The sequence below is a fragment of the Mirounga leonina genome, unplaced genomic scaffold (genome assembly GCF_011800145.1).
Source record: "Mirounga leonina isolate KUSES-001 unplaced genomic scaffold, KU_Mleo_1.0 Mir_127, whole genome shotgun sequence".
NCBI classification, from domain to species: domain Eukaryota; kingdom Metazoa; phylum Chordata; class Mammalia; order Carnivora; family Phocidae; genus Mirounga; species Mirounga leonina.
This window is the reverse complement of record NW_023270316.1, coordinates 75,226,558-75,238,895: the sequence shown is the minus strand read 5'-3', so window position 1 is coordinate 75,238,895 and position 12,338 is coordinate 75,226,558. Positions and strand designations below refer to the sequence as shown.

The window sequence follows — 12,338 nt, the reverse complement described above, 5'->3', positions numbered from 1 at the left end:
TTGTAGAATATCAGATAGATAATAAAAAATCCTATGTTTTCTGGAAATGGCAATATAGTGTATTTCAGGTTTTATGAATTATGTTGTGATTTTTCCCCTCATTCTAAATAAGTATTCTATTTTGTTTTTGTCATTTTGTATTTTTCTTAAAGTGAGATCCCCAAACTGTATGCATGTTGTATACAAATTACATCCAGGCCCCATAAAGCCTGGATCTAACTGTGGGTATATAATGAGTAAACTAAATGAAAAGACAAGAAAACATTTTAGGATTACTTAGGAATGAACTACAGTACATTGTGGGTTTTTTTTTTTTTTTTTTTTTTAAGATTTATTTATTTGAGAGAGAAAGGGGGGAGGGGGCAGAGGGAGAGAATCTTCAAGCAGACTCCCCGCTGAGCGCCAAGCTGGCTCTGGGGCTCAGTCCCATGACCCATGAGATCATGGTCTGAGCAGAAACCAAGAGCCATCCACTCAACCCACTGAGCCACCCAGGCGCCCCTATGTGCATTGTGTTTTTATATTAAATGCCCACAAGGACCAATTGTTAAAATGAAATACAGCTTTAAAATTCTTCCTTAAACATTGCTTCTCTGACAATTTGCCTTAGAAAATTACTGAGGAACTTACCTTCCTCTGGCCCCAAGGTGTCCTTCCAGGGAAGTTTTCATTGCAGAAAACATTACTATGAGGCCTGGCCAGCAGGGGGCGCCATGTTGTCAGTCTAGGTGTGCAGTGAGCTCTGCCTACAAGGCCTATAGAGGTGGTTAAGAGAATAAATATTTCATGTGGCCCTCCAGAGCTCTGTGTGTGTGTGTGTAAGAGGAGAAGAAATGGCTTTTTCTCTTCCTGCTCCTGGTCCTGCTTTCTGTCTCTCTCATGCATGAGAGAGACTGAGTGTTGAAATGCGTGTATTACAGACCGTGCATTGGGTAGACATGATTAGGGAAAGGCTTGCTAGGGAAGATGACCTTGGGCTGTTGGCTCAAAAGTGGAGAAGGATGTGGTTTAATGAAGGGAGGAAAGAAAGATGTTTTAGGAATTTGGCAGGGGATTAAGGGAAGCAAGAGAACTTAAAAATGTAATACTCTTCACCGTAAAGTGATTTCTATTTAAGGGGGAGGAACTTTACTCTCAGTTTTCCTGTGGGCTGAGTTACAGGGTAAAGACTCTTGTGCTGAAAGCCAGAGTGCTCTTCCCAAAGGAATGACTGTGTAAAAATGTTATACTATGAGTGTCGTACTGATGTTTGTTTCTTGTTAGATTCAAGTTGGGTTGTTTAGAATTTCCTTCTTTAATGTAGGGCCTGGTTGTTGCTGGCAGGAGGCAGTGACTGTAGGGATTAATATCAGGTATGAGTGGTTACTACAACATTTGTGGTGGGAAGCAGTGTAAGAATAAATTAGGTCTTTAGCCTAATTTTATGTTCTAATAAATAGGTCCTTATGTATGCCATTCCTGAAATTAGCTAAAAATAAAAGAACTGATGGTCCCTCGGCAGTTACATCTGGATCCTACTAATTTTAATTTAAAATATTAAGTTATTATTAAAGTAATACATGTGAGTTGTTAAAAGTTGAAATAGTGTGGATGTTTGCCATTAAAATCTGTAGCCTCCCTCCCCATCTCTCCCATTCTGGTTCTGTTCTACCAAAGGCGTTTGACATTGAAGTCATTCTGTTTTTAATTCTTTTGTAGTTTCCATCATATTTCTAAATGAGGTTTAGAAATGATCTTTCTGAATTCTCTTGTAGATGAAGATTTAACTTCAAGTACTGACATGGTATATCATGTTTGTTTCTTTCCTAGTGTAACTTGCTTTTTCTGCTTCATTTTTCTACTAGAACATTTTTTCACATATCCTTATTTCTCCCATCAGATCACTATCTATTATTAAACTCTCTCTATATTTTAAAAGAAATATCTCAAAATAGTGTCTCAGTTCTATGTTTTTCCCCTAGCGTCATTCTTCCCAGGTAATGTGGCTGTTGTGTGGAGGTGTTCTAAAGTGATCATGCTAGAATTGTTTTGCTCTTTTGTCAAGTTGAATTCCCTGTTTTTTGGATACTGTGTGAGTGTGTGTGTTTTATTTATTGATTAATCTTTAGTATTGTTGAAGCCCATCTTTCAGTAAGCAGTTTCATAAGAAAGCTTACATGAAAAGTAAATTTGAGGATCTGATAGTTTGGCTAGGTATAGAAATCTAAAGTTAAGTTCAACATTGATATTTTTCCCCTTTATAAATAAGTTCTTTTTACAATCTTGCATTTTTAAAAAAAATATTTGATATTCTATAATTTTAAATTTTGGTATTAGTCTCTTGTTTTGGGTACTTGGTGAAGCCTTTCAACCAGAAACCTATGTTAGAATTATAAGGAATTTTCTCATATATTTTTAAAAAATGTTTTCTTTCTCTGACTTTTGTAGAGCTCTTAGTGGTGGGATATTGACTCTTATAACAGTATTGTTAGGTCTCTACTTTTCATCTTTTGTTGTTGTTGTTGTTCTACTTTTTGGGAGGTTTACTTTTATTTTTCACTTCTATGATTGGATTATCTTAGACTGTCGTACTTCTAATTCCTAATAGCTCTTCTATTGTTATATTTTTAAAATAGCATCTTATCCTGGTTTTGTATGAATGTATTATCCTCTGATAACTCTGAGGATGTGAGCATTTTATTCTTTTTAAAGTTTGCAGCATTGTGTTTCCTCTAGTCATTTTTTTTCCATTTTCATTTTTGAATCTCTTTTTCATAATGGGAACTTTCTGCACATATCTGGTAATTTTCCAAAGAGCACAGAAGACTGAGGGGAACTCTGCGAGCATGGGTCAGATAGCAAGCTTGACTTTAGATGAAGGACTTTGAATGTGAGTATGTGGAAGATTTTTTTCTGTTTTCCTTGAGGGTTTCAGCATTTGCTCAGGGAGTAGAAGTCTGGCTGTGTGAAGTTTCTGTGTAGCCAAAAGAAGGGGGCTTGTGAGAGAAGAATAGTGCTGCTTTTCTTAAGCCTCTGCTTTTAGTCCTTTATAGTTTATCTCCTGAAATTACTCCAAACTCTTAACCGTGATCTCCTGGCTTTGGTCTCCTTGCTTTCCCTCCTGCCTCCATCCTTTCTCCATCATTGGTGTCTCCTCCTCCTGAGCCACCTCTGTTTTGTAGGTCAACAACTCTCTCTTCCTGTCCTTAGCTCCCTCTGACACACTGGGGTGTGCCTGCTTCTGCCCTGCCTGATAAGTGATGGCGATCATTCATTTTATGTATATGCCATGGAGTGCCCAGATATTTGGTCAATGGGTGTTCCTGTGAGGATGCTTTTGGGTTATATTAACATTTGAATCCTAAAGTAAAGCAGATTGCCCTGTCCAGTGTGGGTGGGCTTCTTCCAGTTAGTCGAAGGCCTATAAAGAACAAAAAGGCTGAGTAAGAGGGAACCCCTCCTGCCTGACAGCCTTTGAGCTGGGACAGTGTCCTTTCTCCTGCCTTTGGACTAGAACTACACCACTGGGTCTCCTGCTCACTGACTGCGGATCTTGGGACTTGTCAGAATCTATAATTGTGTGAACAATTTATAATCTCACTCTCTCCTACAACCACATTCTGTTGATTCTGTTTCTCTGGACAGTCCTGACAAATGCAGTGACCCTCTTTCTAGAGCTGAATTACTCTCTTAAAAATGGATTGGCTTAGCTTCTCAGAAAACAGTTCTGAGAGTAGAACCTGTTCTTCTCCCTCAGTGCAGGGCCTTTCCCCAGGTGATGGTCCCCTCTGGAGATTTTCTCTCACTGTAGCTCCTATTCAGAAGGTGCCTTAGAGACACCTGCACAACTCTCATGCACAAATGCAGAAAGGAGTCTATTTTAGGGGGAAAAAAATCTCCTTGGCTGATGATTCTGTTCCTCATTTTTAAAACCATGGCTGTATGTTTTTATATTCCTTTCTACTAATTTATGGTCCCTGAGTGGACAAAGATGATAAATGTGTGTGTCCGTTTTACAGTTGTGAGTCAGAAGCCAGGTACTTAAAAAAATTTTTTTTTTAAATTTATTTATTCATGAAAGTCAGAGAGAGAGAGAGAGGCAGAGGCAGAGGGAGAGAAGCAGGCTCTGCACTGAGCAGGGAGCCCGATGCGGGACTCGATCCCAGGACCCTGGGATCATGACCTGAGCCGAAGGCAGACGCTTAACCATCTGAGCCACCCAGGTGCCCCGCCAGGTACTTTTTAGATTGGGCCTTTATTGCTATCAGAGCCCCACAGATAAAATCCTATGTTCCTCATGTCTCTATGTGAAATTTCAAGTGGACAACTACACGGGTGTGTTCACTTTATGAAAAGTTGAGCCGTATACTTTGTTCCTCATGCATACTGAAAACCAGGCAGGAAACCTAGCAGAAAAACTTGAATTAAAATTAAACATTTGACTAAGTTTGGCAATTATGTGCGATTATTAAAAATGATACTGCTGACCTGGGGCTTTGATATCCATAAACTCCTTGGACTCTTTGTAGCACACAGGACTCACAGAGTTTCGGTTTATATCCAGATCTAAATGAAAATTTTGTGCATTCCACACTGGTAAACTCCACACCTCCTGCTAGTTTCCCAGTTTGTCTGCTTCGGCTAGCATCCCATGTAGATCTGGCTCATTAATGGAGTTCTTGGCTCTGCCTGCTTGGGACATGAGGTTTTTTGACGAGTTTCGATCTTCCCTTGCAACCAGTGGTACCCCTGCCTCCTTGACTCAGAGCAGCCACTCTGGAGCATAAGCAGGATTTAGGCGCTTCTACTTTGATGACTCTGTTTCAGAGTCCTGTCACACCTTGTTTGACTTGTCAGTCTGTCAGCCCCCAGGACAGCCTTAAACCTTTTGATTGGGTTTATTTCCCTGTGTTCGGAAAGAATATATTGAATTCTGAATGAAAGACCAAAGGTGTAATTAAATGCAATAGACTTTGACTTGTTTTGCTTCTTCCGGGGCAGCGGCAGGATTGGGCTACATTTGTGACTCTGGTACTTGTAGGTCAGGCATTCTCATAATATTGATTGTTCCTTTTTATTGAAGATAGAATCTCATTGGAAATGGTCCTTTTTGCTTTGCTTTGAATGGGAGTCTCAATACTCCTTTTCAGTTGATTTTATATCCTTTTTTTTTTTTAAGATTTTATTTATTTGACAGAGAGACAGAGAGCGTGCACAAGCAGGGGGAATGGCAGGCAGAGGGAGAGGGAGAAGCAGGCTTCCCACAGAGTAGGGAGCCCGATGCGGGGCTCGATCCCAGGACCCCCGGATCATGACCTGAGCCGAAGGCAGATGCTCAAGCGACTGAGCCACCCAGGCGCTCCAGTTGATTTTATATCCTAAAGTTCACAGGTTTTCTTGTACAAAACCTGCTTTTCAGAGGTGCCACATATAAAGATAGTAGCCATAAACACCCAATGTGTCTTGCATTTTAGAACTGCTTGTCTAAGAGTCATCCATGGTGGAAGGTTCCCCTGGCAGCATGCTCTGTGCTCAAAATGTTATTGTCTCTCTCTTTGCTTCTTTCCTGTCCACATTTCCATGGAAGTATTGAAATAAATGCTTTGTGTTCAGAGCTATTTATTGAATAATGCATTATGTATAATAGAACAGATATGAAAATATGATAGGAACAGGACACTCACACGGTTTAGTAGGAATTAAAGGGAATCTGTAATTGATGCAGTTATGTTCACAGGTATATTTACAAGTTGATTGATTAGAGCTCAGCTCACTTTTCTCATTGGATGTGTATTATAAAGATTAGGCAAAAAGGTCTATGTAAGCCATAATGAAGTACTATGAAGAAGTATATTACTAATAGCACCAGTCCAGGTCCAGTTACTATATTCTGAGAACAAGCTATGAGATAAGGCAGTATTTTTCCCCAGCTGTAGACTAAGAAATAGAAGTGTTGAAAATAGAAATATCAATGTTTTCAAATGAGTTCAAATAAATAACCTTTATTTGCAACTGGTTAAATCACAGTAGCTCAGGCAAATGAAGTGAATATTTCTAGTGAAGTGGTCCTAACCCTGTTTATCAGCAGGAGTTTCTATATTGGAGAGGATTTCCAGAATATAATTTGGCGGGGGGAGGAGGGGTGTTGGTTGGCAAAGCACCAGGAGTCTGTGCTACATGGGGAGGGCCGTAGGCTTTGCTGTCCATTGGCACGCCCTCTTGGGTGACTCCCGGCTGTGCCCTGATGTCCATTGTCAGCAGAGATGGCAGGGGGTCCGCTGACCTTTGCATTTAGTGTCCCACTCACTCTTTTTTTATTATTATGTTAATCACCATACATTACATCATTAGTTTTTTTTTTTTAAAGATTTTATTTATTTATTTGAGAGAGAGAGAATGAGAGAGAGCACATGAGAGGGGGGAGGGTCAGAGGGAGAAGCAGACTCCCTGCCAAGCAGGGAGCCCGATGTGGGACTCGATCCAGGGACTCCAGGATCATGACCTGAGCCGAAGGCAGTCGCTTAACCAACTGAGCCACCCAGGCGCCCACATCATTAGTTTTTGATGTAGTGATCCATGATTCATTGTTTGCGTATAACACCCAGTGCTCGATGCAGAACGTGCCCTCTTTAATACTCATCACCAGGCTAATCCATCTCCCCACCCCCCTCCCGTCTAGAACCCTCAGTTTGTTTCTCAGAGTCCATTGTCTCTCATGGTTCATCTCCCTCTCCAATTTCCCCCCCTTCATTCTTCCCCTCCTGCTATCGTCGTCTTCTTCTTCTTCTTCTTCTTCTTCTTCTTTTTTTTTTTTTTAACATATATTGTATTATTTGTTTCAGAGGTACAGGTCTGTGATTCAACAGTCTTACACAATTCACAGCACTCACCATAGCACATACCCTCCCCAGTGTCCATCACCCAGCCACCCCATCCCTCCCACCCCCCACTACTCCAGTCACCCTCAGTTTGTTTCCTGAGATTAAGAACTCCTCATATCAGTGAGGTCATATGATACATGTCTTTCTCTGATTGACTTATTTCACTCAGCATAATACCCTCCAGTTCCATCCACGTCATTGCAAATGGCAAGATCTCATTCCTTTTGATGGCTGCATAATATTCCATCGTGTATATATACCACATCTTCTTTATCCATTCATTTGTCGATGGGCATCTTGGCTCTTTCCATAGTTTGGCTATTGTTAGTGTTCCACTCACTCTTGGTCTTTTCTGTGAATTAGTTGAATACACTAAATGATAAATGAATTTAGCTGTTTATGAAGACATGAACAACTTTCTTAGGACACTGTATTTTCTTGTCTTCCACCTCTAATAATACGGAGCTCCTTGCTGAGTGTATATTTTGAGAGGAGAAAAGTGAATGGCATCTTATAGGACCTGGGTGGAATGGAAGGTTTCCAGAACATGATCATGGAGCACTGGTTTAGCTCACAATCAGCCTCCTGTCGGGTTATTTAAAAGGGCCCTCTTCTCTTTCAGTTAATATTGAACACTTACTGTACATTAGGCACATACAAGAGAATGTACTGTCCATGTAATGCAGGAGAATAAAAACAATGCTTGCTTTTGGCTGTATGGATACCTTGGGTGGATTTACTGCTTGCATTTCAAAGATGAGTGTTAAGCTAGTTTAATTTCTGAGTTTCTGGAGGCTTGTTTTAGGGGGAAGTTGTACTTTGAGCAGTTACTGCATTTTAGGTTTGCCTTTGGAGAACAGTTGTAAACTTGTTTTGTTTTTTTTTTTTAAGATTTTATTTATGTATTTGACACAGAGAGAGAGAGCACAAGCATTTGGGAGAGCAGCAGAGGGAGAGGGAGAAGCAGGCTCCCTACTGAGTAAGGAGCCCAATACAGGGCTCCACCCCAGGACCCTAGGATCATGACCTGAGCGGAAGGCAGATGCTTAACCTACTGAGCCACCCAGGTGCCCATTGGGTTATTCTCATAGCTAGAAAATTGTACTCAAGCGTCATGTCTGGGTTCTTGCTTTGTGCTGCATTCTGGAGATCAGACTTCTGCAGTGCTTTGTGATTTGTGGCAGGGTCTCTAGTCTGCCAGCCCACCCTGCAGATTTTAGACTTGTCAAGCCTCCACAATTGTGTACACCAGTTCCTTAAAATGAATCTCTCTCTATATACACTCTTGTTGGTTCTGTTTCTCTAGAGAACCCTAATACATTTTAACAAGATCACCAGGTGATTTATATACATCTCTAAGTTTGAAAAACTCTACCCTAAACTCTTCTGGTAGAATGATTTTGATGGGTGCTGCCTTTAGCTGATTGTAGTTTTATGTGTTTAAATCTGTAACAGGACACATCAGGTTGTATATCAAGATAATTATTTTACTACTACACAGTATCCATCTCTTGGATGAATGTCAATTTCTCTGAATTATTGATTATGCTCGTTCTATTTCAGTCTGAAAATATTTTAGACTCACTTTTCTATTTTGACTAGAATAAAAGTCTGCTTTCCTTCCCCATCTTATCTTTGATTTTCTCACAGAAATGGGATCTTTTTCTGCTCCAATCCTCTACCTTTATGGCTTTTCAGAGATACGTGGGTCCCCTTAAGCATACTTAGTATTTTACCCAAGTGGGAAACGTTCACACAAAGACAGGGTCATGTGCCAACTGTATATGTGTGTCTGTTTCATACAGATGGAATCTGGGGTTCAAATGTGATAGTCAGACTACCTTATAAGATGCTTTATAGTCTTAGAGTGTGTGAATTTTCATGTTCCCTTTATGATAATGTTGTTTGCTTTATTTCAATGGTCAGTATACCATAAAGGAATGCATGGTGTTGTTTGAATTTGTCCTCTAAACTGCAATTAAGAGAATTTTGTACCATGAGCTTATCATGTGCATGTGTCTGATATATTTTCCCTATGCATTAATAAGCTTGATTTGAGCTAGTTTCTTCTGTCTGGCAAAATTTTACAGTGACATCCTATACCCCAAAGGGCTACATAAGTGAGTAGGGGCTCCATGCAAGCATATTTTCCAGCTAGTTCAGTGATATCCCTTCAAGTGTCAGAATCCTTAAGTTTGAACTGTCTTAAAAGTGGTTTTCATATACTTTTTAATATGTATATTTAATACCTTAAGCAAAAGAAGACCCTTTGCTTTTCTATTTTGGTGCTTCTAATTTGTTATGTATTTAAAACGTGTTAGATAATCTTGCTACAATATATTTCATTTAAGAGTTGGCTCAGAATCATGTCTTTAGAAGGCAAGTTAGAAGTCAAGCAGGTACTTTTATGGATAAATCTTTGAGCAGCCAAAAGAGGAATGATTCATTTTGCCCCTTCAACTTCTCAGTTTATGCCTTGGATTATTTCCTTGTTCATTGATTATCTGCTATGTGGTGGGAACATACAAAGTTGATGTAAGTGATCTATTCTGGGGATAGATAAATAAAATACAAAACAAAGCAGAGACTGTATAATGTAGGTGTAAACACCATCCTGTGGGCTTGGAGGAAGAAGAGTCTTTGTGATTTGATCAAACTTAATGGAAGATACAAATTTGAATGGGAGAGTAAGATGGGAAGGGCAGTTTAGTTATGGAGAGACCATGTGGATGAGAGAGGATGTCCCAGGTGGAAGCAACAATGTGAGCATCTATAGATTCAACACAAATTAAATTGAAATTATACTGGAATTTTTTTTTACGGAAGTAGAAAAAACACTGCTAAAATTATGTGGAACCACTAAAGACCCCAAATAGCCAAAGAAATTCTGAGAAAGAAGAACAAAGTGGGAGGTATTACACTTCCTGATTTCAAGCTATGCTATAAAGCCATAGTCCTCACAACAGTATGGTATTGGCATAAAAACAGACAAACAGGCCAACAGAACATAATCAAGAGCCCCGAAATATGGTATATGGTCCCCTGATACTTGGAGAGGGAGCCAAGAATCCTCAAGGGAGAAAAGATAGTCTCTTCAATAAATGGTGCTGGGATAATTGGATTTTCACATGTAAAAGAATGAAACTGGACCCTTATTTTATACCACTTACAAAAATTAATTTGAAATAGATTAAAGACTAAAATATAAGACTCGAAGCCATGAAACTCCTAGAAGAAAACATAGGAACAAAGCTCCTTGACATGGGTTTTGGTGATGATTTTTTGGATGTGACATCTAAAGCACAAGCAACAAAATAAAAAGCTCCCACACAGCAAAATAAATTATCAATAAAGTGCAAATAGAACCTTTGGAATGGGAAAAAAATATTTGCAAACCATATATCTGATAGGGGGCTAATATGTAATATATATAAAGAACTCATACAGCTCAATGGCAAAAAACAATAACCCAATTGAAAAATGGGCAAAGTACCTGAACAGACATTTTTTCAAAGAAGATATATGTAAAGCCAACAGGCACATGAAAAGATGCCCAGCATCACTAGTCATTAGAGAAATGCAAATTAAAACCATAAGGTCCTATCACATCACACCAGTCTGAATAGTCATCATCAAAAAGATAAGAGATAACAAATGCTGGCATTGATAGAGAGAAAAGGGAACCCTGTTGGTGGGACTGTGCAGCCACTATGAGAACCAGTATGGAGTTTCCTCAAAAAATTAAATAGAACTACCCTATGATTCAGCAGTTCAACTTTTGGGAATATATCCAAAGGAAATGAAAACACTAACTTAAAAAGATACCTCCACCACCACATTCATAGCAGCATTGTTTACAATAGCCAAGACCAGACTAAGTGTCCACTGATGGATGAAGAGGTTGTGGTAATATACATAAAGTGGAATATTACTCAGGCACAGAAAATGAGGAAATCCTATCATTTGCGACATGGATAGACCTTGAAGGCATGCCAAGTAAATCAGAAAAGAAAGACATGTGATGTCACACATGGAATCTAAAGAAACAGAACAAAACAAACCCAAACTCACAGAAAAAGATAAGACTTGTGATTCCCAGAAGTGGGGGTGGGGAAGGGAGGAAATGAGAGAAGGTGGCGCAAAAGTACAACCTCCAGTTGTAAGATAAATACGCACAAGGAACGTAATATAAGACATGATGCAGTAGCTGCCACTTCTGTATGATATATATGAAAGTTAATTTTTTTCCTTTCTTCTTGTACCCATATGAGAAGATGGATGCTAGCAGAACCTGCTGTGGTAACCATTTCACAATATATGTAAATCAGAACATCCTGCTGTATGCCTGAAGTTATACAGTGATGTATGTCAATTATTCCTCAATAAAACTGGAAAAAAAAATTCCAAACAAGCATGAGTAAAGGTGGCCAAATAAAGGGTATGATGGGAATGGAGTTTATCTGGGTGTGGTTGAACAAAAAAACACCCGTGATAGGTATCCAGAGGGACACATTGACGTGTTATGCACACGCCTGGGACCCAGGGCATCCTTTATGGAGTTGACTTGCTACCTTGAATCAGTGGCTTTGTATTAAGAATTGTCAGGCATCACAAATCCTGGGATAATTCTACTCGCTTGTGTGGATCACTCAACTGGTGTTTCTATCTCACTCTTTATTTCAGAGTTCATGTCTTTTGCTGTATTTGGAATGTGTACCTCTTCTGTTTTGGGACCCTTGAAACATATCTTCCTTTAACAAATAACTCTTTTTTTTGGTTAAAGATTTATCTATTTATTTTAGAGAGAGAAAGAGAGAGTGGGAGCAGGGGGAGGGGCAGAGGGAGAGGGAGAGAGAGAGAATCTCAAGCAGACTCCCCACTGATCACAGAGCTCCACGCAGGGCTCGATCTCACGACCCATGAGATCATGACCTGAGACAAAACCAAGAGTTGGACGCTCAACTGACTGAGCCACCCAGGCGCCCCAACAAATATTCTTGATGTGTTTACTATAGCTCCTAGAAAGCGGGTGAATCTCTCTGCTTATGCTGTGTGAATAGTAAATATATCTAAGTTTGAAAACAAAGATCACATGAGAAGATTCTCTTGTCATGTGTGCCCTTTTACAAAATCTTTGTGGGGCAGGGCCAGCACAGCAATTTTCTTGTCCTAAATTCTGAAGTATTTTATTTTTAAAACCACTTGTAAAATTCTCGCAACTTTTCGTTTTCTTTGTAGAATTTACATCTGTAGCTGACAGGAGCATTTTTCTTTTTACTTCTAGTACGGCCAAGTACAGCGTGTTGACGTTTCTACCTCGATTCTTGTATGAGCAGATTAGAAGAGCTGCTAATGCCTTCTTCCTCTTCATTGCCTTATTACAGGTAACACTTTTTAAAAAGTGATTTAAAATTCATAATGTTAATTACATGCAAAATGAGATTTTGCTAAAAGGTCACTTAACTGAAAAAGTGTCAT

At 39.5% G+C, this 12,338-nt stretch overlaps 1 protein-coding gene across 1 annotated transcript in view; it reads left to right on the top strand.

Annotated features, from left to right (window-relative positions):
* ATP8A2 (ATPase phospholipid transporting 8A2) overlaps positions 1 to 12,338 on the top strand; it is a 604,495-nt gene that overhangs the window by 116,259 nt on the left and 475,898 nt on the right. Inside the window, exon 3 of the mRNA XM_035003669.1 lies at positions 12,145 to 12,244. Coding sequence (XP_034859560.1) covers positions 12,145 to 12,244 — 100 coding nt within the window. The remainder of the gene's footprint in view (positions 1 to 12,144; positions 12,245 to 12,338) is intronic.